The 24,149-nt window shown below is 52.1% G+C and overlaps 9 protein-coding genes across 9 annotated transcripts; 5 read left to right on the forward strand and 4 right to left on the reverse strand.

Moving 5' to 3' along the window:
- Nucleotides 1–482: 482 nt before the first annotated feature.
- Nucleotides 483–3,361, reverse strand: PpBr36_03434 (uncharacterized protein; the record flags this gene model as incomplete). The annotated part of the gene is made up of 3 exons (XM_029890606.1): nt 483–1,628; nt 1,715–2,920; nt 3,014–3,361. The coding sequence occupies 3 exons, from the start codon at nt 3,359–3,361 to the stop codon at nt 483–485; spliced, it is 2,700 nt and encodes an 899-aa protein (XP_029754226.1).
- Nucleotides 3,362–6,124: 2,763 nt separating this feature from the next.
- On the forward strand, nt 6,125–8,013 carry PpBr36_03435 (uncharacterized protein; the record flags this gene model as incomplete). The annotated part of the gene is made up of 2 exons (XM_029890607.1): nt 6,125–6,881; nt 6,947–8,013. The coding sequence occupies 2 exons, from the start codon at nt 6,125–6,127 to the stop codon at nt 8,011–8,013; spliced, it is 1,824 nt and encodes a 607-aa protein (XP_029754227.1).
- A 1,434-nt stretch (nt 8,014–9,447) lies between these two features.
- Nucleotides 9,448–13,089, forward strand: PpBr36_03436 (uncharacterized protein; the record flags this gene model as incomplete). The annotated part of the gene is made up of 5 exons (XM_029890608.1): nt 9,448–9,516; nt 9,730–9,820; nt 9,898–10,448; nt 11,832–12,255; nt 12,323–13,089. The coding sequence occupies 5 exons, from the start codon at nt 9,448–9,450 to the stop codon at nt 13,087–13,089; spliced, it is 1,902 nt and encodes a 633-aa protein (XP_029754224.1).
- Nucleotides 13,090–13,525: 436 nt separating this feature from the next.
- Nucleotides 13,526–14,070, reverse strand: PpBr36_03437 (uncharacterized protein; the record flags this gene model as incomplete). Its single annotated transcript, XM_029890609.1, has 3 exons — nt 13,526–13,565; nt 13,676–13,790; nt 13,938–14,070. 3 exons carry the CDS (start codon nt 14,068–14,070, stop codon nt 13,526–13,528), a joined length of 288 nt encoding a protein of 95 aa, XP_029754225.1.
- Nucleotides 14,071–15,687: 1,617 nt separating this feature from the next.
- On the forward strand, nt 15,688–18,201 carry PpBr36_03438 (uncharacterized protein; the record flags this gene model as incomplete). Its single annotated transcript, XM_029890610.1, has 2 exons — nt 15,688–17,825; nt 17,919–18,201. 2 exons carry the CDS (start codon nt 15,688–15,690, stop codon nt 18,199–18,201), a joined length of 2,421 nt encoding a protein of 806 aa, XP_029754228.1.
- A 290-nt stretch (nt 18,202–18,491) lies between these two features.
- On the reverse strand, nt 18,492–19,407 carry PpBr36_03439 (uncharacterized protein; the record flags this gene model as incomplete). The annotated part of the gene is made up of 2 exons (XM_029890611.1): nt 18,492–18,994; nt 19,155–19,407. Coding segments are annotated over 2 exons (756 nt in total), but the record flags the coding sequence as incomplete, so codon positions are not given.
- PpBr36_03440 (uncharacterized protein) lies at nt 19,044–19,584 on the forward strand (the record flags this gene model as incomplete). Its single annotated transcript, XM_029890612.1, has 2 exons — nt 19,044–19,095; nt 19,148–19,584. The coding sequence occupies 2 exons, from the start codon at nt 19,044–19,046 to the stop codon at nt 19,582–19,584; spliced, it is 489 nt and encodes a 162-aa protein (XP_029753381.1).
- A 659-nt stretch (nt 19,585–20,243) lies between these two features.
- On the forward strand, nt 20,244–21,804 carry PpBr36_03441 (uncharacterized protein; the record flags this gene model as incomplete). The annotated part of the gene is made up of 4 exons (XM_029890613.1): nt 20,244–20,438; nt 20,562–21,295; nt 21,399–21,480; nt 21,601–21,804. The coding sequence occupies 4 exons, from the start codon at nt 20,244–20,246 to the stop codon at nt 21,802–21,804; spliced, it is 1,215 nt and encodes a 404-aa protein (XP_029753380.1).
- A 276-nt stretch (nt 21,805–22,080) lies between these two features.
- PpBr36_03442 (uncharacterized protein) lies at nt 22,081–23,058 on the reverse strand (the record flags this gene model as incomplete). The annotated part of the gene is made up of 2 exons (XM_029890614.1): nt 22,081–22,650; nt 22,996–23,058. 2 exons carry the CDS (start codon nt 23,056–23,058, stop codon nt 22,081–22,083), a joined length of 633 nt encoding a protein of 210 aa, XP_029753379.1.
- Nucleotides 23,059–24,149: the final 1,091 nt, after the last annotated feature.

Consider the following 24,149-nt stretch of genomic DNA (forward strand, 5'->3'; position numbering starts at 1 on the left):
AGAAGCAAGTGGTTGATGTCTCGGGCCACCCCCGCAGAATCCCCCTAAGATGGCTTGCAGTGGTCGATCACTCTCGGGCGCTTAAACTAGTGACCAGCTGGCCAGGGGCCGGGGCGTACCTACAAACAACCCATCTAGAATTTTCAAGGAGCAATTTCTCCGCAAAAAGAACGACAAGGAACGCACGGTGAACAAGTACCAAGTCAAAGCCTTCCAAGATATTGATCCGGAATTGACGTAGCAAACCCAACAAAACAACGCAAAAGTGTGCCGTGGTCCCGCAATATCCGAATTAGTAGGAGAGTTATTAGCAAGTATAAACAAAGAACTAGTTCTAGACCAACAAAACCACCGCAACGAGCAAGGGGTATCCGCCATCACTATAGAACATGGGTCATTAATCGATCAAAACAACACCGCATTAGCCGTTCGGATAACGCAGTCCCGGATAGAGGCTGCGAGGAGAAGTCAAACTCCAGAGGTCAGAAACCATCGTCGTTGGCTGCAGATAAATCCCACCGTTTGGCCACCAGCTTGCGCACTTTCCTGGGACTTCCACCAGCAGTGCTTTGGACGGTCGCTCGACTCGAGTTGGAAGCTGAGCTTGCACGGCCGCTCTCGCTGACTCTCAGCTGTTCCATCTTGCTGTGCAGACTCTCCCCCGTTTGGTGCGGCGCTGCCATATCCTCGGTGGCCAGATCATCCCTCTCGGCCAGTGGCTTGCGTTTGGTCGGACTCCGACCTAGAAGCTCACGCTTGAGCACTTGAACCTCACGGCGCAGACGGGCGTTCTCTTCCTCAAGGTTCTCGATGAGGACGTTTTCCTTGTTGTCGCCATCGTTCTCGTCGCCATCAGTTGCGAGCACCTGCACGTTCGCAGCACGCTCATAGACCTCAATTTTGCGGTCCCAGTGCTCCTCGCCTCGTTCCTTCTCTAGTTCCATCGAGGCTTTCCACCTTGCGAGTTCCACGGCAAGACGCTGCTCAAATTCGGCCGCGCAGTCTTCGCGAATCTCCTGCTCAAGGTCTAGTAAGCGGTCTTCCACTGACAACAGCTGATCCTCTGCCTCAACACGTCTTGCCCGTTCTGTCTCGTATGACGATCGCATATACTCGAGCTCCTCCGATAGCCTCGCGATTTCCAGAGCTGCTGCCTCCATAGTAGCCCGCTCGTCCGAGGAGGAGTTGCTGACTGGTGAAAACGTTCTTTGCACATTGGGGCTGTTGTCGCTGTACTGAGGTACTGAGTTTGACGAGCCAGCCACACTACCTGGGGGGAAGAACGGCCTGTGATGCAAAGCAGGAGACGACAAAATGGGCGAGGATGAAAGAAACATCGAGTTATTAGCTTCCCTCTGGCTGTTAGGGTGAATCGTTTTTGCGGCGGCTGCTAGGATCGTCTGGGTGATGGATGGTATCCGTGGTGCCATGACCTCACAAGCCAGAGCGCTGTACCGGAGAATCTGTGAGGTGGAGCTAAATTCGCCATGAGGGTCGGCGTTGACAATCAGAACGCCCTTCTGGGGAGCGCGTCGTGCTGAATACGACTTGTTGAACCCGTTCGAAGCAAAATTGTTGGAGAATAGAATCTCTGTCAATTTGCAGTGGCGGAATGAGAGATTTGTCGGCTATCGGGTCAAGTATGGTTAGCATATTGCTTTCTACGCCGGAGTGCAAGAAAGGGATAAAAGAAAAGAATAAAAGAAAAGTATACCTTTGCCGAGTTACCAGCAGTCGCCTGGAGCTGCAAGCATTGTCCGAAATACATCAAGCTCTCATTAATCTTGCCCGCCTCTGCCAAGGTCACTCCCGTGGTCTTGGCCTCGCGAGCACGTTCACTTCCTGCCAGGTCGACAATGGTAAATGTGCTGCCGGCCCAAGGAGCCTCGGTACCATGACCCTGTCGCCTGCTCTTTCTGCGCTTTTTAACTTCGACACAGAAAAAGCCGTGGCTTCGGGAAGAGGTACGGTTACTGTTTGTTCCTGCAACACTTCTCTCTTGAAGTCCAGCTTCCAAGACCATAAGAGCCTGTTGCAGACTAGTGCAAAGAACCTTCTTCAATCCGGCAACAACTTTGCGGTCAGGTGAAAGTTCGGTCGCCTTGAAAAGCAGAGCCCGTCGGCGGTACTCTTTTGTGGCAGCGGACCGGATGGGAGGCGTAAGCAAGTCGTGAATCGCATTGTTGTAAACTTCGTACATCGACACGAGAACGACGTATTCGGCAGAAGGATCGCAAGAGACGCTGATGGCACCGACATCAGGAACCGTCGGATATGAGGACGGCCGGTTTAGGAGTCGGCGGGGCGTCGCGGGCGGAGCTGTAGATTCACCCTTTGAAGGCGAGAGGCTAGACTTAGTAACAATGTTTCTCTTAATAGTGGACATGGTGGCCGACATGAAATGTTGGCTTGGGGGTTTCTCCCTTCTGATCGTGGCCGCTGGACCACAGAACCCTCCAGGCTTCTTGGTAGGGGTGGAAGGTGCCGGGGAAGACATAGTCATGTAGTCTCCTCGCCGAAGAATCCGAGAACTTTTCGGGCTTTCGGGGAAGGCTCCTGGGAGAGCCCCTCCATAAAGGGACTCAGCATTGCTTTGTGTTTGGTGATCATTTACACTGGTAGTTGCCAGTATTTGGGAAGCCAAAACTGGTCGGGGTGGTATGTTAGGGTCGCCTACAATCATGGGAGTTGGCGCTCTTGAGTTCGAGCGCGATGGACCGTGTGGATCGGCAAAGACAGACTCGAGGAATGCAGAGGCTGAGAGAATGGTTGCTTCTGACGCATCGTAAGCTGCCACTGAGGTCTCGAGTGGTGGATAAGCGCCAGGGGTAGCGATGTTCTGGCCGATAGAGCGGAAGAGCACTTCAAGAGACAGCTGCGTCATGCCTCGCTGCGTCTTGGAGCCTAGAAGCGTATGTGTCTGACCCAGGAGAACGTTAGCCGGTAGTCAGGACACCCGAGCAGCAATTTCCCAAATATGGTTATCGCCAGTAGATGTGCAAGTTGACCGTACCTTGCCGGCACCGGTGACACCCAACGTCGCCAAAAGTGCATCTGTACCATCCCCTCCATTGGGTCCCAGCACCCCTTCGATGAGTGGAATCACTCCAGTACCCTGAAAAACGTCGAGTTGGGATGCATCCTCCTCCAGCACCTGGGTGAAACAATACTTTTCCGTTGCATGCTTTCTCGCGTTACTTGGCGGCGTCAACGTGACGTGAGTGGGCGTAGATGATGTCGAATCCGAACTCTGCGGTTCAACTGTCAGGAAGCGCTCACTAGGCGCGACCCCGACAGGAGGCGGTCGGAGTCGCAGGAAAACCTTGAAGAGGTTGTCCTTTGTAGCGGACGGAGCTTCCATCACGACGTGGAGGAATCGTTATAATTTGTTGATGGAGCGCGACGTGAGAATCGTTGTACACCGACAAGTTTGAAGCAGTAATGTCAGTCAGTTGCGTCGATAGTCTCGGCGTGACCAAATTGATTGTGGATTTGTAGCCACCAGGTTCTGATGCGTCCCCATCGATGACATGCAGGTAACCGCCCGTCTCTTTGTGGCCGCTCAAGATTGTATTTACTGTAATTAATTGTTTGGCAGAATGCCCAAGCGATGGTCGCCCAGCAACCATTCTCGACTTGCGACCAAGTACAGGACAAGGCAACCAGGTGGGCCAATTTTGTGTTGGTGGGGCAGATCGAGAAAGTGGATCAACAAGCGCTAGGTACGTGTACTATCTTGGCTAGACCCTTGAAGAAACAAAATTCAGATGACGTGCCGACGCCAATGGCCTTTCAATGCGAGTACGGAGTCAAGGGAGTATAGTATAACACACTGTAGTTATCGACGTACCTGACAGGTAAAACATTCTTAGCGCCCACAATCTCAGGCGACTGTGACACTTGTGCTTTCATTAAATCACAGAACTTGTGCTTGTGATAAGGCAAGCTTGAGCTTGTGTCTGTGAGACGAGTTTATAGTAGTAATCTTCTAGAACCTGATCAGACCCATTGCTGCACTTGCTGACACCTCAACCAAAAGCCCCAGCAATCATGTTCGTCGTTGTACTTTGAGCCAAATTTTGCGTCCTGAAAGTTAAAAGTTGAGGAAATTAATTCGTAGTGAACGGACAGAGAAAATCTGCAGCTTGCTCATACGTCTCTGAGTCATTCAGCCATCATTAGCGATGGCGACTGCGGTGGCAAGGACAGAGTCAAGAATAAGAATTATGACAACGGAAGGAGCTCGTTGAGCATCCACCTCTCGGGTTGAATCTTTGGGTCCCGTTGTGTAGCTGAAGCTATGGAAACGAATTACAAGAGTTTCATAGCAGCTGCTCCCAGTACTATGAAAAAAAAGTCCTTATTCATTCTCATAGAGCATATTCCTAGGTTGATGGTTGCAAGAGGCGTAGGTAAATTACTTATGCATGAAGGCGACAGCCCAGCTGCGGCAGGCTCCGAGTGGCAGAGGTGGTGCTCAAGCTGCTATTGTGGGGCCATCACAAGGGTAAACGAGGGAATGCTTGGAAAACCAAACCCGCATTTAGAATGGGGCTAAGACAGAAAAAAAAAAAGCACTACTTTTGGCCGACGGATGATTCAGGCCCAAGCCCCTTGAATCTTGCAGCATCAATGAGCAACAATGCTTCATAGAGTGCGTCAAGGGTCTGCAGCCGAGACGGAAAACTGGCTAAAAGAAGAGAAGTGTGTCCGCTGTGTACTTGGTTTACTTGATTCTAGACTAGACGATCTTCGTCTCGGCTTTGTGTTATCGAACAAGCCAGGGAGAACTCTGTCCGACTGATGAGTACCTAAGAAGGTGTGAATGGCTTATACCGTACCCCATTTCGGAAGTATGCAGGTGAATCATAGTGACTTGCTCGGACAATTACCGCACATAGATAGTTCACCCTTCTTTTCAAAGGAGTTTCCAGCTAGGCTCCTAGTAAACTACTGCTGACAGTAGTAAAGTAAGTAGTACGTGGTAGTAGGGCCTTAGCTAGAGTAACAAGGTACTTAACCAAGTCGACACAATACTCAGCCATCCTGGCGGGGCTGGTAAACTGGAAACGACATGGACATGAAGGGATCTCCATAGCATCTTGGTCATCTTGGACAAAAAAGCGGTCAGACAGTCGCTTGCTGGCATAGTGAAGAAACGTGACGATACGACCCCGAAAAAAGTAAGGTATCCACAGAATTCAGGCCAATGGCGAAGGATTTTGATGCGCGCATCATCCCGCTCATATGGCTTATTGGGAGCCCACTGTGGGGAGGCTCGCCCGCAAAAGGTGATGCATGTCCAAAGTATTTTTCGCTCAGCTAAAACTGGAGTTCGGCGACGCCAATGGAGGCATTGGCAACTCCTCCGAGGTGGGTCCCGCCGCATGCAAGCCGGGGCCTACCCCACCGTGGCCCGGGTCTCGCTCGAGCAGAAAAAAAAGTTCGACCCCCTCCTCCCGTTCGTTGTTCTTGAGTTTCTTCTTCCGTTCCAAACCAAACCCCCTCAAACCCAAAGACAACGAAGTCGCAATCATACACCAGAGAACCCGTAACATCTACAGAAACATTGTCGAGAATTCAAGATGCCTTCGGCCGTCGCTGAGCTGTGAACCCCCACTGCGGGACGTGCCCGATTTCTCCAGGCATGTTCCGCAGTCCAGCAGCCTCAACGAGTAGTTCAACTCTGCCAATTCCTCTCGACAACGTTACCCACGGCTTTCGTGTCCTTGGGCCCTCGACTTCCACTTGAAAACAGGGGAACAGTCGAGACAAGCCAGCAACAAGATTTCCCGCGCGTGGAAGCCTCTGCTGTGAAAAGCAAATCTAGAAGACCTGACTTGAAATCCGTGAGATTGAATCACTCGCGCTCAACGACTTTGTATGAAATTACCATCACGACAAGGTTCATTCCAACCGAGACCCTCATACTCGGCAAGGGTTGACCAGATTTGGTACTCTGCATTGCTAGCAGAGACCTAAACCCAAACATCGCCTGGATTCTGCAGCCTGTGGTCCCTGATCCCAGAAGCCTGTAGCTTCAGCCCTTCACCGCCCTTTGTGGCTTGACGAGAAACCATCCCGATATTTACTCTTACATATCGACCCCTGCACATACCCCATCATGGCGAGCAGGACCATAATACGGCTCAAGCTTCCCCAGAAGAAGGCTCCGGTCAAACCACCGGTCAAGCGACGCCGGTGCTCAGACACCTCATCAAGTTCGCTTGATCTATCCGACGATGGAGGCTACTCCGCCGTTGAGGATGTCAGTGATGATGAGGATGACGACGAGGAGGATGTCTACGCGGCCGAGGCAGAGCATATAATCAACCGTGTGACGCAACCAAAGCACACAGCTAGCTCTTCTCGGCCACAACTTGAAGACAGCGACGACGAGGATGAGGATGAAGAAGATGAGGCCGACGACGAAAACGAGGAAGAAGAAGAGGAGGAAGACGACGACCAGGAAGACGACCTCCCAGAGTGGAATGGCATAGTATCAGACCCTGAAGATCAACCTCTCGTCGAGCAACAGCCCGTGGAGCGGCATGTCCGTTTCACAGGCGTTCCCGACTCTGATTCGGATGACACGTTGTCAGATGTCTCCGACTATAACCAAGAGTTCTTCCCCGACATTTTTGTTGAGCAGGCGTCGCTCGATCCTGCTTTTCGCCGTCAAGTTGAGCAGGATCCCGACGATACGTCTAGTGTCGGCTCTTTCTGGGATTTTGAAGATGCGCATGATCAAATGTTCGCCCCCCAAGGCTCTCTGGTTACAGAAGATGCCACTGGAAGTCAGCTTGCAAGTGCGGCCTCCACGCCCGCCCGGAATATTGAGGAGCTTGATGATAGCTCGGAGTCTCTGGACGGTTATGAGAGTGAGTTTGTATGAAGACTGGCTAGACGGTGTCGACCATTGCTAATAGAATACCCCAACTTTCAGCGGATGGCGAAACCACGGAAGAGGACATACCTACAGAGCCACTCATCCGCAAGAAACAAATCCGTCGCATCGAGACCGCTGATGGCTCGTCAGATTCAGACACTGCAAGTCCGGCCAAGTCAGCAAAGGCCGCCAAAACTTCTATCCAGCGATTTCGCAGCAAAGCTGGCAAGCCCCGCGTCGGGCATTTCGATTTGGACAACAATGATAGCAAGCCCGTGGGCGTTATGGATCCTGTTACTCGCAAGATGATCATCTTCACCCCGTCCAAGACACGGCGCTTGGAGTTGTCTCAAGAGTCTCTCAACTGGCAAGATTCTGAGATTACCAACATGATTGGCATGCAGCAGTCCCCAATTCTCAGCAACTCGGGGAGCATGATGTTTGGCGCCATGTTCTCCAACAATGCCATGGGAGACTTTATGAACAATTTGCCCGTTGGGCCGGAGGAGGCATTCTATCCTCTCAACTCGGATGCCATGTCCTACTCGGATGACTCCACTGGATCCGAGAACATGGATTTTGTTGGCGACGAAGGCGAGAAGGACCTGAAGCTGGATGATTTCCTCATCTTTGATTCTAATGACACCGGGGATGAGGCGGAGACGGCCAATCCTTCGGAAGATGAGAATGATGGCGGCGCAACGCCTACTCCAGGGCGCCGTCATTCTGTCGCCGCTAGCTCAGTCAGCGATGCCACAGTCAACGGCAATGGCGACATCCACCCGCTGCTGGCCCACTTCGATCGTAATTCCGAAAAGGTCGGGGCTTTCCGTCGCGATCAGGTCAATAAGCAACTCATCCTGAGCGACATGGCAACTGAAGAGTCGTTGCTCTTCTCTAATGGGTACTCGAACCCAATCAGGGGCGTCAGAAGTGACAGTCTGAATAACATCACAGCCCCCTTGACACCTGTGCGACGGCGCAAGTCATCAGTCAGTGCATACCAGCACATGATAAGCAGTCCTCTGGACAGCGTTGCCCAGAAACGTAAAGCGTCCTCCAACCTCAACGAGGCGCACAAGAGGCAACGGAGCATCTCAGACGTCCGGTCACTGCAGATATGATCGCATTTGACATGGGACCGGCAGAGTATGCCAACTTAACAGACGTACAAGGACGGCATGATTGGCCGACCTTGAAACAAAGGTCGGAGCGGTCATCCCTGGCCTTGGCCTAATTTTCTCAATTTGTCCTTTTTTTTCCCAAAAGATTATCCTTGATATATCTTTCCTTTTGTTTGAAACAAAAATCATATTTGAGTACTTCGATGCTGGTCCGATTCGTCTGCATGTGTTTTCCTTGTACTTGCTTTTTTATCGTCAAGTTTGACCACAACGGTTGGCAGGCGTTCCTCGCTAGAGAAAAGTCACCATTTAATGGGTTGGGATACAACGCTTTTTCTGGAGTGCAAAAAGGATACCCCATGGCTATGCATAGAAGGCGAAAGATCTTGAGCTCGGCGCATGCTCTGCCACAATATCTTGTGTGCAAAGGTGGTTTTGGTGCAACTAGACGTCATAATGAGAAAAGTCATCAGTATGTTTTGAAATTTCCTTCTAAAGTGTTTATTTTTGTGAATATGATTCGAATGTTTTGTAGATCAGTCTCGTTACGTTTCTTATGCCATCGCAGACTTGGAAGATCAAGATCCATCTGGATCCAACCGGATGATCTCGCGTCATTACATCTGTGGCGCAACTGTAGTAGTTAATAAGACAAATTTCTTCTACTTCCGCTGGCTGCCTGCCGGCCTCAAATCCTGTGTTCGGACTCGGAAGAAGCCGTGTTGTGTTTGATACATCAGCAGTACGACTAAATCAGCACATCTGATAATGACACGCATACAAGCGCCTCGAGTGGTATTGATAATGTGTACTGCCTGCACCTTTTGGGCCCTGCCAGGGCCGGCTAAAAATAAGCATTTACAACTTGTGGATCGGACGGATCAATAGCTGAGGCGGTGCAAAGGCGTGAATACCGTTCGCTACAGTAGAATTGAGGGGGATTTTAAACTGTGCTGTGCGTGGCATTTCCACAAAAACTTGCGCTGCGGACGTTTCGGTAACTTTGAAAAGATTTTCTGTCTTTCTCCTTGCCATCAACACATCAAAACATCACGCGAGCACCCGATACAACTTGTAATATCAACGAACAGTGCAGCGCGTCGGGCTTCTTAGGGGACGTCACTTTTTGTCTGCGACGTTGGTTCACCATCCCCGATTAGGGAACACACAGGGCCCGCTTGTACTCCTCGCACCCACACCGGACCAGCTGCGTGTCGTCATCGATCATTTCAAGCGTTGGGCGGTTCACTAAGCGGCGCGCCCTGCAAGGGTCCATTTCGGACACTTTCGTCGATTTTCTGTTATCGCATTGGCAAACAGCCAACAAGCGGCACCGTAGAATACATCATCACCCCCAGACCAGACCAGCTGGGTCTACTTTTCTCTGAAACCGAACCGCTTTTATTTCTTTCTTTTGTTGTTGTATAACTCAAAATGACTTGGGAATTAAACCGCCGACGAATTATTCGTACGGTCAACTCTAAATACATTTTCGACAGGGTGGTAAGTAACAGAAACATGCTTCGTCTAACGTGCTCATATCCATACGCCGGCACAAAAGTTGATATCAGCTTCCCCCTTGCATACACACTCCTATGTTAAAGGGGTGTTTGATGCTGATGTCACTTACCAACCTGCTTCCCGCCCACGACTTCTTCTGTTCCTGGACTTTCGCAACACGCATTCAAAGCTAACCATTGCGATCACGACTCGCAGCCCCTCCTCCACTTCCTCATATTCCTCGTCGAGATGGCTTTCGTTGCTAGGCTTACTTCGCGCTACAATGCGTACTACGAGGAGCGTCCTAGTATGTCACACATTCTACTCCAGTTCCCCGTGTCTACAAACCTTCGAATTTACTGACTAGAGCACCACTGTCAAAAGTTCTCACGATGATGGTCACCAACGCGGTCCTGGGAGGCATAGCAGATACCGTCGCACAAACTATAACCGCTGTTAAGCAGCGAGCCGCACGAAAGGGTCCGTTTCATCCGAACCCCAAAGACGACCCTATCGCCATCGAGATCCAGGAACTCGACCGCAAGAACCCCCTCAGCGATCGCGACCTTATCCCGGACTCACGTATTCTCCCGCCCCCGTTTGACTTTGAGCGCTTGACACGCTTCATGGCTTACGGCTTCTGCATGGCCCCGGTCCAGTTCAAGTGGTTCAAGTTCTTGGAGAAGACCTTCCCGATCACAAAGACGGCTGCTTTTGGCCCGGCGATGAAGAGAGTGGCGTTCGACCAGCTGGTGTTTGCGCCGTTTGGCATCGCCGCCTTCTTCACTGCTATGACGATCGCCGAGGGTGGCGGTAGGAGAGCTGTGCAGAACAAGCTGAGGGACATGTATGTGCCGACGCTCAAGGCCAACTTTGCGATTTGGCCTGCGGTTCAGGTCATCAACTTCCGCTTAATGCCTGTTCAGTTCCAGCTGGTGAGTCAAGAATTTTTCCTCGCAGCTATTTGCAGATGACAGTCCTGCTAACTTTGTATGTGTTCTCTAGCCGTTTGTGTCAACCGTCGGTATTGCCTGGACAGCCTACTTGTCCCTTAGTAACGCTGCCGAGGACGCCCAGCCCGCACCGCATGCCTACCCCGACTCGCCCAACCTACGCCTCTCCTAATGCACCGCAGGCACGACTATTCTTCTGTCTTGGGTGCTGCAGTCTCGGAATGACAAGCGCTACTGCTTGGATGCGCTGAGGCTGCAACTCTTGTTATACTATTATACACATCCAATAACGTGCCAGTAAATTGTTTGGCAGCCTTTTTGCGACACCTTTTTGGTACTTTGCGATCATATCAAGCATTGCACGGTACATGCAAGCATATTCGGATTTTCTTACGGCGTTCTTGGCTTGATAACCGGAGGATGCGGTGCATCTTCCTCGCTGGTTAGTGGACTTGCGCTCTCTTTTTTTTTTCTTTGAGCGCAAACGAGACCAATGGCAATGATTGCTTTACATTAGAAAATTTCTTTCGTTTTTTTTTTCTTTCTTCTTGTCTTTCCCTTTTCTTCAATCCACTGTACAAAGCCCATGTCACTTGTCGTTGTATGTAGTTTTTGAGTCATTCGCTAAAATCCAATTCGACTGCGTGCATTGTTGAGCTTGGAGATAGCTTTTACTTAGACTAGACCCATGCTTTGTACAGAATGTACCCCTGAGCTGGCCTTGCCGGCCCAGACGAGACCTGTGTTAGTGTCAAAAGGTGCAGATATTTTGCCTGCGATCAAGCACAAAATATTGTAGCCAATGTAGATCCGAATGCAGGGCACGTCTCAGTGGCACTGCCACTTCTGTTGCAAATAAAATCAAACCCGCCAGTAAGAACGGCAGTTCATTTTACGTCATAATCACTTCGACAACGTTGAGCCCCACTACGATCAAACCCCTCCCCAACGGCAGGTGCGCCAATTTGGAGCTCCAGAAGAAAGCAAGAGCTGTCGATGGCGGGGCTATGCATAGATATTCGACGCGTTTACTGGAACTCCCGATAACTTTTGTCACCTCACTCACATCCATTCCCAACATACACCGCAGAACCTGTTCAAGTCCTAGAATCCATCTCATTTCAATTTCTGATTTTCAGGTTTCACAAAACAAAAGTAGCTATCGACAATCCGCCATGTCTCTTGCTAACAAGCTCTCGATCACGGACGTTGATGTCAAGGGGAAGCGGGTGCTCATCCGTGTAAGTTTGGACAGTGCCGTGACATGCAAAACCAAGACAGCTTACAAGCTTTATCTGAGCTTCTACTCGTCCTTCAATGCTCAGACGCAACGAAACTGACAGCACGACTTACCTCGCTGAAAAGGTCGACTTCAACGTTCCCCTTGACGAGAACAAGAACATCACCAACAACCAGCGTATTGCCGGCGCCGTGCCAACGATCAAGCATGCTCTCGACCATGGCGCCAAGACAGTAATCCTGATGTCGCATCTCGGTCGGCCAAATGGATCGCCCAACCCCAAGTACTCGCTCAAGCCCGTCGTCCCCGAGCTTGAGAAGCTTTTGGGCGGCAAGAAGGTTACTTTCGCTCCTGACTGTGTTGGCCCTGAGGTCGAGGAAATCGTCAACAAGGCTGGCGAGGGTGACGTCGTTCTATTGGAGAACCTGCGCTTCCACATCGAGGAGGAGGGCAGCGCCAAGGACAAGGATGGCAACAAGACCAAGGCTGACAAGGCCAAGGTCGACGAGTTCCGCAAGGGCCTCACCAAGTTGGGAGACATCTACATCAGTAAGCCGTGGAATTGACATCCCGCATACAGTATAATTGGCCAGCAGTGCTAACCATTTCTCCGCAGACGATGCCTTCGGCACTGCCCACCGTGCTCACTCTTCCATGGTTGGCGTCGACCTTCCACAGAAGGCTGCTGGCTTCCTGATGAAGAAGGAGCTCGACTACTTTGCACAGGCCCTCGAGTCACCCAAGCGCCCCTTCCTGGCCATCCTCGGTGGTGCCAAGGTTTCGGACAAGATCCAGTTGATCGACAACCTGCTTGACAAGGTCAACACGCTCATCGTTTGCGGTGGCATGGCCTTTACCTTCAAGAAGGTGCTCGACGACATGGCCATTGGAAACTCGCTCTTCGATGAGGCAGGATCCAAGACCGTACCTAAGCTCATGAAGAAGGCGCAAGAGAAGGGCGTCAAGGTCGTTCTCCCGGTCGACTTCATTACTGCTGACAAGTTTGCTGCTGACGCCAAGACCGGGTCTGCTACGGATAAAGATGGCATTCCTGAGGGCTGGATGGGTTTGGACTGCGGCGACAAGAGTGTTGAGCTGTTCAAGGGCGCCATTGACGAGGCGCAGACCGTTCTGTGGAACGGCCCCGCTGGCGTCTTTGAGTTTGACGCTTTCGCCAAGGGTACCAAAGCCACTCTTGACGCTGTCGTTAGTGGCTGCGGCAAGGGCAAGATTGTAATTATCGGAGGTGGTGACACCGCCACCGTTGCGGCCAAGTACAAGGTTGAGGACAAGCTCAGCCACGTCTCGACTGGTGGTGGTGCCAGCTTGGAGCTCCTTGAGGGGAAGGAACTGCCTGGTGTCACCGCGCTCAGCAGCAAGTAAGTGGCCAATGAGGAATTTTGGACTTGAAGAATAAAAAGGTGGTGGCCTGTGAGTGGCCTGTAATTACTGCAAGTACAAGGATTCCCTGACAATTTGATGAACAAAGAACAATGTCCAGTAGAACCTCCTATCTATGAGCAGCAATACCATCGTTTTGAAGTAAATAGTACATACCAGTGAAAAGTGGCTGTCAAAGCGCCATGGGGTGTATCCGAGGCGCCCACGACATATGCACTCAGGTCACTCCGGTTTGATATATGGTCATATGCGATGGGATTCTGACGGCGTCTATTACGATGTTATTTGGGTGGCGGTTTAATCCCGCTCGACATCTGTCTCTATCCTTTTTTTTCTCGTAGCCATGATGTTTTGTAGCTGCGCCCCGTGCGATGCCGTGTGCCCAGGGAAACGCCTTTAATACTCGTCAACCCGTTACTCATCTCCTCTTTGAAGCCTCGACTTTCTTCAGCTCTTCTCTGTGATGGTGAAGAATTGTTAGTAGTTGAACATGCAACGATCGACCAAAATTTATAGCAGAGATTTAGTGCAAGCGCCATGTGCACGCCTTGGTTTTGGAACGACGTACTTGAGCTGCTGAGAGAAGTCATCGCTTGTGTCGTCGTCATCCCATGACTCCTCCCACAGGTGCTTCTGGGCGGCGTCGTTGCTCGCGCCGGCCTCGGTCTCTTCCATCGTCCAGTCTGTCGTTTGTTTTCGTAAGAAAGCGTCAGCGTCTGCGCGGTCACATGTACGAAAGTGGATGATCGCCTTGATTTGCGGCGGGATAGGCAAGGCGTAGAAACAACATCGTTTTCCGTTCGCCGTCCGACCAGTCGTTCATAACGTACCGTCGACCGGAAAGTCCTCAAACTCGTCGTCCTCCTCGAGCGCGGCTGATTTTTGTTGGGTCTCGAGCTTGGATGTCTGGTCGGCGGGCTTATCCTCCTTCTTCTGAGGGGCAGTTTGTGTTGACGACGCCATGGTGGCCTGTGGGTTTCTTGTGCTGTTTTATCGACTTTTGACAAATGACGCGTAGGCTCTCCGGTATCACCGTCGTCCTCAAGAGTCGTTGCAGCGCGATGTGGTGGTGGGGTGGTTTGATGGATGGCGGAGTGAAGCTTGGGTCGCGGTTGGGGGAACGTCTACGTCGTCGGACACTGCCTAGTGGTCCAGCTCCCTGCCGCCTTGTCTGATGCTAATCCAGGCTAGCTTCGGTACGTTGTTGGTAGCGGGCGGCCAGGGTTAGGGGACCAGGTAAATGCCCATTCGAGCACGCACAGTGTTAGTGTCAAGGCGAGGGAGAGTATTGTTACTTTTTTGGGGGGGCGACTTTTGCTGGCGCTTCACGCGCTTCATAGTCCTTGGTTCCGTTGAACTCAATTCAAACATATTCGATGAACACACTGAAGCAAGGACAACCGAGACAAGACATCATTCCACCAGCAGCCAGTATCTCTCTCCTACTGGTCTTGAGCTGCTCTCGTGTCTTTTTTTTTTCCCAAGCCCACTTAGATCTGATGCGGATTCGCTAATGACACATTCGCGCCGTGCTAATCTCACTGGTGCCCACCGTTTTGTTCCCTTTGGGCGCCTTCGCGTGTTGGTTAGTTAGCGACCCCCCGGAATAACAAAGTGAAAGCACTTGAGGTCAAAAGTCTGTCCGGTATTGGACCCCGCGGGAATGATGGCAACCAAAGACGGTCGAAAGGTCGAATTAGCTTACTTTCAAGTTAGCTTCCGTCCCACATTCTTACACCTGAAGTGAATTGCTAGCAATGGCTGGCGCGTGGGTGGCTTGGTGTTGGAGCGATAAAGGCCTCATTTATTTCATGATCATTTCCCCCCCTTAAACTGAACCCCCTCATCTTTTTTGTTGATTTCTCTTTCTCTTATCTTTTGCCTCGATTTGAGAAATTTTACCGACACTCTTTAGAGCAAAAATCTGATCTGCAACGCTGCCGGCGGGGTTACGTTCCCCAGGACACAATCTCGACGTCACCATCAATCTGCCCCAAATGCAGACTTGTCTCGACCAGGTCAAGTTCGTCCGTCAAAAGTCGTAATTGCAGGCCTCTTTCTGGCTGACTAACAGGCGAATCCTTGCACATCGTATCCGTCATCGTCAACAGCAGGGTCTCTCTGGTGTCTCTCCAGGACCCTGAAACACATCCGTGGAAACTGGTCACTTTCGCAAACATACTTGCACCATAACAAGATTATAGCATTCATTCTTGTCAAACTCGCAGATAAGGAATTTCGTTCATCTTTTTTTGGACACGTTTTTCTGTATGAACAAGTACCAGAATTCTTTATTTACATTTTCCACTTTTGTCTCTTTCTCTCTTTCAACCTCAAACCAGTCAGCTCTGCCATCACTTGTCCCTCTTTAATAGCTTGGCTTGCGCACATATTTCTTACGTACCTTGGGCTGCATGCATCTGCAAGCACCTTGGTTCCTTGGGACTGGGCACGCGACAATTTTGGCCTCCAGCTTGGCTTGAGGTCAACACTCTTTTCAGTTTTGCGAAACGTGGGAGGTTGTTTGGTAATACTCGACATACAAAAAAGGTTATTCTTTTTTTTGTTGGCATAATCACAATGTCGCTGCGGTCATGGTTCCGTGGCTCGGCCACGACGACACCAAAGTCGTCGGCAGGACCATCAAGAGCCACAACACCACCGTCGGGAGTTCAAGGGGCCGTCATGACTGCTGAGCAGCAGGAACTTGCAGATTTAAGCGATGCGATGCAGGCTATGGCTCATATTATGAACGATGATCCGGAGAGTGCGGAGGCTCATCTGCGACAGCGCAAAGATCCCAGCTCATTTCACCTGCTGGGCTTGGGTGTCTCTATATTCATGCGCTCGATCCTCGGCTTCGAAAAGGACGTCATGGCTGAGGCCTCGAAATGCATTGCTGACTGCGAGACGCGGTCGTGGAACGACAAGGTCAAGGCCGAGAAGCGAGAGCCTGCGACGGACGGCAGACTGTTTCCTAACGGCTCCGAGTTTGCTATCGTGTACGCTCAGGCGCTGTTGATGAACGCTGTGGTCAGCGTTCTCCATGAGAGCCTCACAGATGCGCTGAAAGCATTCTATAAGCTGCGAAAGGCTATGGCCGTCATGAGCAGCATATCTGCTGCAGAAGAGAAGATTTTGAAAGAACAAGGCGCATCTAGCGCTCAGGGTAACCCTTTTGAGCAATCACCAACAGCTTCCGGCAGCGAGAAGCCGGCAGCAGCAGAAGATGAAGACAGCGATCTTGAATTCGTAGATGCCGACGAGAAGGTGTCACCTGAAGCCCCGATACATGTCACCTATGATGGTCACACGAGCACAAAAAGCTCGACAACTCAACCGGCGACTGAGGCGGCGACGTTGGAGAGAAAATTACAAGCACTTGAAATACCCGACGACACAGACAGCAAGTCTCAGATCAGCAAATCCGCAGTCGAGTCTCAGGTACCGTCGTTGTCGACATCGCGAGCACCCTCGCCGGGTCCGCCTCCTCAGTTTACGGATGGAGCCTCCGATGGCAGTCTCTTCACTCACCCGATAGACATCTTTATTCATTCCGCAATCAACATGTGCTACGGAAGTCTCATGCTAGTTCTATCCATGGTGCCACCCGCATTTTCACGGCTACTGGGTATAATCGGCTTCCGCGGTGACAGGGACAAGGGCCTCCACATGCTTTGGCAAAGCGCTGCTCACCCAAACATGAACGGCGCTGTTGCAGGGCTTTTGCTTTTGGGATACTATCACGGCCTGCTGGCATTCGCAGACGTCCTCCCCAGCGAGCGCGACGTGGCGGAGCTTGCGGAACCGGATGAGATTGTGGGCTACCCTCGCGGGCGGTGTATTGAGTTGCTCCGCGTGATGCGCGAGCGGTATCCCGCTTCCGGCCTCTGGCGGATGGAACAGGCTCGGGTTCTCATCGGCGAGAAAAAGCTCAAGGAGGGCATCGAGATGCTTGAGAAGTGCGGCGACGCCAAGATGAGGCAGGTTACGGCTTTGAGCACCTTTGAATTGGCCGTCAGCTCGATATGCTTCCTGGACTGGCCGCGGATGCACAGCTCTTTTATGCGCATGGTCGAGCTCAACGACTGGAGCCATGCTCTTTACTACTTTATTGCCGGTTGCGCCCACCTTGAGATGTACAGGGATGCCGTACACGAGCTTGGTGGGCTATCCGAGCTTTCAGACGAGAGCAGCGAATTGGAAAATGACGTCAAGGCAAGCAATGCGAAGGTGGTCACGGCGACAAAGGATGGGTTGGATGTAGAGAACATCAGGAAGAAGGAGCTTATTGCCAACGCTCGTAAGTACAAGAAGAGCGCCGAGACTTTGTTCCGAAAGGCACCCACCACGGCCGGCCGCAAGCGTTTCATGGCTCGACAAATGCCCTTTGAGGTTTTTGTTATGCGCAAGGTGGCCAAGTGGGAAGAGCGCGCCACAGCACTCAAATGCGACCTGGCAGATGCCATAGGTCCCAGCCCGGCAGCAGAGATGATATACCTCTGGAACGGCGGAAAGCGCATGAACCTGGAGCTCATTGAGAAGGCGATGACAATATTGGAGTGGGACAGGTGTACGTCGAGTGCGACGGTTGCCAAGGTCAAGGAGGAACATGACGAGGTTGCAATCTATAGTGTTGGGCAGGCCGCGCTCCTGAGACATGCCGGACGGGGCGATGAGGCCAAGGAGATATTGCTGGAAATTTCGGCCTATGATCGGTACGTTTTATTGCTGAGATTTTACTTGTCCTCTCTTTGCGTTTATGTCTGTGGGGCACGTTGAGATACTAACACCACTTCGCGTCTCAATAGTGCCACATGCAAAGGTGGAAACAAGGATGACTATATCCTTGCATCGGCCACGTACGAGCTGGCAATGCTAGCCTGGGACGACGTCTGCCGGCCAGAGCGATGGCCAACGGACGCCGACGAGGTGGAAGAGTTCCGGCGCAAGAAGACGGTGGAATGTCACGCTCTGCTCGAGACGGTGGCCAAGTGGGAAACATATGTTCTCGATGCGCGGTTTGGCATGCGCGTGCAGACTGGACTCGTCACGGTCAAATGGCTCAGCGAAAAGAAGGGGTGGACATTGTGATGGCCGGATTGTGTGATGTAGGAGAGTTCTGGATACACTGGTTACATAGCATTGTACATATACGAGCGTGAGGCTGAGCTCTGTCTTTTTTTGCTTTTTTTGCTTTTTTTCTTCTTTTTTTCTGTCATCTCATTTCCGGAATGGGTTGGGGGTTTACACTGCGTTGCATTGGGAATAGACTTGGCTGGGAATTCTTTTTTTTTTCTTTTATTTACATCTGCTAATGTGCTTAGGATTTACAGCGGTGGAAGAAAATACAGCAAGTTCAGGTCTTCTTTGGTTGTTCCCGACTAACTCGCCGACTTTTCAACATTGAGCTCGACCGCCCTCAAGGCACTGGCGGCCCCCGAAGCCACCACGGCCGTGTCCTGTTGGCAGAGCAGATACTTGGCCCCCAGGGTCCGCACGACCCATCCCTGGGTCTCGGGCTGGTCGTAGATGCCAGCCAGGGCCAAGATCTTGGCGTGCCTGGCGCACGCGGCGGCGACGGCCTCGAGCGCGGAGCGAAACTGGGGCGTCGCAAAGGCGCCCGGCGCGCCCAGGTCGACGGCCAGGTCGTTGGAGCCGATGAGCAGGACGTCGACGCCCGGCACGGCGGCGATGGCGTCGGCGTTGGCCACGGCCCGCCCGTCCTCGATCATGACCAGGACCGTCGAGCCCGACGGCGCGTTGCCCTCGGCGATCACGGTCGTCTGCGGCACGGCCTCGAGGTTGAATATGGGCAGCTGGCCCGTCATGGATCGCACGCCCTGCGGTGGGTATTTGGATATGGATACTGCGGCTTTTGCGTCCTCTGATTGGCGAAGAAGAAAAAAAAAAAAAACCGACGGCAAGGGGAAAAGATGGCGTGGGTTCCGCTGTTAGACATGTCCCCGACATCCGCATCGGCGCTTGGTCCGTGTGCAGACGACTTGTACGTTTTCTTTTTCTTTATTTATCTTTCAAGAACTTACCGACGGTAGAGACATGGGGAAAGATGACGCCCATGGCGCCGCCGTCCAGCACCCTCTGCACGAAGCCGTTGCCGCACTGGTGGGGGACGCGGACGAACGGGGTCAGGCCGACGTTGAGGCTGGCGTGGCTGAGGATGCTGGCGTCGGAGATGCTGAGGTTGGAGTGCTCCAGGTCGATGAAGAGGCTGTCGTAGCCGGCGTTCTTGACGAGCGTGGCTATCGTCGGGTGGGCCATGACTTTTACGCCAAAGGCCTGTTTCGTGGGGGGCGGAAGCATTTGTCAGTCAGTACTGTGGTGTTCTTGCTGCTAAAAAGGGATGGGGGGGTTATTGTGCCTGCCTTGCATAGCTGGCCCGCTGCCGCTTTTCGTATGAGGTTGTTTGCAAACATTGGCATTGCGGTTGGCGTGCTGTGTACTGGAAGGAAATAATAGGGGGTAATTGGAGAGTCACGGTCCACTTGGAAGTTTGTTGTAACAATTGACAAGTCGAGATAGTTTCAGTGTTAGGGGTAGGAGACTCCTTGGAATGGAACAAAATGCACATAGATTCACAACAACAACAAAAGAAAAGCAAAAAAAAAAAAAGAGGCAAAAAAGAATCAGCTGCTTGTATCTGCGATATTTACTAGACAGAATTCATTCCAGTCGCTTGGTTCGGATATTGTTCCGTTTCGGAGCTCCATCTGCAGTGTAATCTCATAGTAGCCTCGGGGCCCTCATGCGCCTGATGGCTCCGAGCTCGGCAGAAGGGCCCGCGACCGTGAAGTGGGTAGGAGCGGCCGACTTTCGGAGCTGGATGGGGGTGGTCGACGAAATCATGTCACATCTCTGGACTCACAACTTGCTTTTGGCAAAATGTCTGGAATTTCATAAAAAGGAACAAATCCGTCGGTCAGCGTCACTTCGATATTTCAAGTTTCTAATATCATAATCTCATGTTGACTGAAGCACTTGGTTATCCTACCAACCAGATTTAATCAGCGTGTGCAGTACATAGCGGGCGCAGACAAAGGAAAGGCTCAAGACAAGAAGAAAGGCTGTTTGACAAATCGCTGCCCATTTCCCCATCCGCAGAAAGTGGTCAAAAGATGGTTTTTGAAACGATACAGCCGGGTCCTCCGGATCCGATGAACCTGCTCAAGACAACCGCCGACGCAGACACCAGTCCGGACAAGGTTGATCTTGGAGTCGGAATCTACCGGAACGAAGAGGGAAACTATCAGGAGCTGGCGTCCGTGAGGGAGGCCAAGGTGCGACTACTACAGAATGATCCTGGGCATGATGTAAGTTGACTGAAACTTGGAGGAACGCCAAGTCACACCTTGTCGGTTGATTTCTTCAGCAAAGATGGGTGACACTTGACTGACAACAAAACCAAACAAAAAAAAAAAAAAAATAATGACAAGTATGAATGCACAACCGGCAACGTGGACTTCATCAGACATGCAGCCGGCGTCATGTTCGGCCGGGACAGCGACCTCGTCGCCGGCGGCAAGATCGCCTCTGTGCAGACCATATCCGGCACCGGGGCGGTGCACCTGGCAGCGCAGTTCATCTCGCGCTTCGTCAAGCCCTCGCCGACCGTCTACGTCGGCACGCCGACCTGGGGCAACTACCGGCCGCTGTGCGAGCTGGTGGGGCTGCGGGTGGTCGAGTTCGAGCAGTACGACGCCGGGCGGCGCGCGCTCGACTTCCCCGCCGTCCTGGCCGCCGTCCGCTCCGCCCCGCGCGGGAGCGTCTTCGTCCTGCAGGCCTGCTGCCACAACCCGACGGGCATGGACCCGACGCGCGCCCAGTGGGACGAGCTGCGGGCCGCCGTGCGCGACATGGGCCACTTCCCCGTCTTTGACAATGCGTACCAGGGCCTCGGGGACGGCCTGGACGAGGACGCGTACGCGGTGCGGTCCTGGGCCGCCGATGGCATCGAGATGTTTGTCTGCCAGTCCTTCAGCAAGAACTTTGCCCTGTACGGGGAGCGGTGCGGCGTCCTGCATGCCTTCTGCCCGGCCGGCGCCGGCGCGGCCCGCAACGTCCACGATCAGCTGAGGTGCCTGATCCGCTGGGAGTTTTCGTCCTCGCCGGCCTATGGGTCGAGGCTGGTGCGTGGGATCCTGGGTTCTGAAGAGCTCAGGGTGAAATGGTTAGTGAATTGTTCCCCCTAAACGAATGACACGTCGTTTCGGTGACTAGGGTCAAGTATTGACCCGTGGTGCCTTTTTTTTATTTTGTTTTATCTTTCACAGGGAAAATGAACTCTCTGCCATGCGGAAAAGACTAAAGGGTAACCGCGAGCTTCTATTCAAACTTCTGACTGAGGAATACAAGGTAAGCAAACTTGTGCAGCTCCGTAGACCATTTCAATCTTTGACTGGGCTTTTTTTTTTTTCTTTTTTTCTTTTTTTTTTTTTTTTTGCTAAACTCAACCGCCTCCAATATTCAAACCAGACGCCTGGAAACTGGCAACACATACTCGAGGAGAAAGGCCTCTTCTCCTACCTCCGACTAAGCCCCGCCCAGTGTCGAGCTCTGGTCGACAAGCATCATATATATCTTCCTACCAACGGCCGCATAAACATATCTGGGCTGAACGATGCAAACGCGAAAAAGGTTGCCTGCAAAATAGACGAGGTTATACGGGATACCCAGTAGAGCATGACGGCCAGGGTTGCGGGGATAGGGACAGGAAGGCAGGAATAATCGATCAAGAAGAGCAAGCATTTCTTTCCAGATCCAATTCATGGCAGCTCTCCTAATGTAATAAAAGTCGGATTGAACACAGTTTTGCAGGTGTCGAGCCAACGCGACCACTGATGTGCGGAAAAGAGTATGCTAGAAGGGGAGAGAAAAAAAAAAAGGCCAGAACAAAGTCGAGATTGTAAAAGTAAGACATCTATATCAAATTTGCCGTTTCCAATACAGGCCAGCTTAGTAGCGGTAGACGGGAGGACGGACGGCTCCGTCGCCCCAAATGCCCAGGACGGCGACGAGGAATCCCACGCCCGCGACACCGGCACGCACCATCTGCTTCTTGATGAAGGTCTCGACGTCGGCGCGCACGATTTCGCCGTTCAGGTTCACGGGCTCTTCCTCGGGAAGCTCGTCGCCGCTGGCGCCGTCGCTGTGGACGTCGGTGCTCAGGACCTCGTAGCTGGCCTCCATCCGAGCCCGGGCGGCGCGTTCGCGGCGTGCAGCATGGTCGGGGTTCGACCTCGGCAGGGGACGCGGGGCGCTTTGCAGGTACGGGTTGAGCCTTTCAGAGGAGGCACCGGCCGACAGGACCGCGAGCACCGAGGCGTAGAGGAGGTAGGGGTGGCGGAAGTAGCGGGGAGATGCGACCAGGGCAAGTGCAAAGGTCGTAGCCGAGGCGGCGGTTAGGGCGCCGAGCTGCCGGCGGGCCGAAGCCGAAAGGGAGTAGAAGGCTGACGCGGCGTTTTCAGACGAGTTTAATGTCAAAAGGGCCGGTGCCGACACGGTCCCCAGCGTGTAGGAAAGACCCTGAGAGATGCGGGAGTTAGTCTATAATTGCTCTTTTCTTTTTCCCCCATCGCTTTCCGGAGCTGCGATGCGTGGTGAACAAGGCCAAACACAATTTTAGTCGACAGTCGACTTTGAATTGCCTTGAACACAGTGTGATGGTCACTCGAGGCGGAGATGCCTATCGAGGAGTGCTGTCGGGAGGGTTGACGACGACTCGTTGGTTGCGGGTCCCGCCTGGGAAATGACGTAGCGACGCAACCAAAGGATACCGCCATGCACGTAAACCATGCAGACAAGGAAGGCAATTCAAAGAAGAAAAAAAACGAAGCTGAAGGGAGCTTGGGCAAGACAAGTAATACTCACAGTCAAAAGACCGAGGGAAACAGTCCCGACGAACTTGAGAACAGACACTCCACGGGAAGCCATGGTTGCTGATTTTGAAATGGCGGAACGGGGTTGGCAGAAATGAGCAAACGCAAGTAGTTCGACGTTGCTGCTGCTGTTCCGAGAGAGGAGAAAGGACGGAGCTCGTTCCCTCTCCACGTTGGGGAGGAAGACCAGGAGAGCTTAAGCATGGTTCGACCTGTAGCGGGCGGGGTGAAGGTTCATCTTTATTATTGATTTTCTTATTGGCTCAGGCTGGGTCGAAAGGTGGATCTGGTGTGGGGATCCCGTTCTACCTTGCATGGAAGTTTAAGCGCCCTGCACTGGATGGATGACTCTATCAAAGCTTGTTCACGTAGCAACGACGGGCTATAAGAAACAAACACGACGGCAGGCAAAGATGACTAGGATTTCTTTCGCCTTCATGTTAAGTGCATTCCAATTGAAAAATAGCTCGGCGAGTATGAGTCTTATCCTAGAAGCTTTTACGCAATGTGAGATAAAAGTCGCAGCTCCATGGTATGCAATCATTCTTTTTCCCAGCCCCTGTTATTTCAGGAGGCCTGCCTGTATGGCCTGCAAGAACTGCAATGGCAACAAAAAAAGGAAATGCCTAAATTATCTGAACGCAATCGTAATCTGAAAACATCCCGTATCTTCATGAGCATCTTAGTCGCCTATGCTAGCAGGTGGTTGCCGATCTGGTGATTGTCGCCGTAACGTGGTCCAGCATCAAGGGCCTGGAGGATACCGTCGTGAATGATACACATATAATGCAGTTTGTCCTCAATACTATATAGACAGGGCTCGACTCGGCCCGATACAACACATTCGACAAGCAGGTTATCAAGAATGTAGAAGCATTGCACGAGCTCGTTCGGAACAAGTCTCGCCCCCTTTTTTCCAAAGTTGTTGTTTACAGCGGGATCAGAACGAGAAACGTATCACTGCCATGGAACTGGTCAAGTAAACAAATAAACTGGAAGCATTCTCGAGACAGCACCGTCATTTGATATTAGCTTTGTGTGGCAATTCTGTATCAACAAACTAAATCTGTATACAATGCGTATCCATAGAGAACGAAACAAGTCATCTTCAAGTCATCTTCAAGCATCTTCAAGGGGGTCTAGGGG

This window comes from Pyricularia pennisetigena, chromosome 3 (assembly GCF_004337985.1).
Source record: "Pyricularia pennisetigena strain Br36 chromosome 3, whole genome shotgun sequence".
NCBI classification, from domain to species: domain Eukaryota; kingdom Fungi; phylum Ascomycota; class Sordariomycetes; order Magnaporthales; family Pyriculariaceae; genus Pyricularia; species Pyricularia pennisetigena.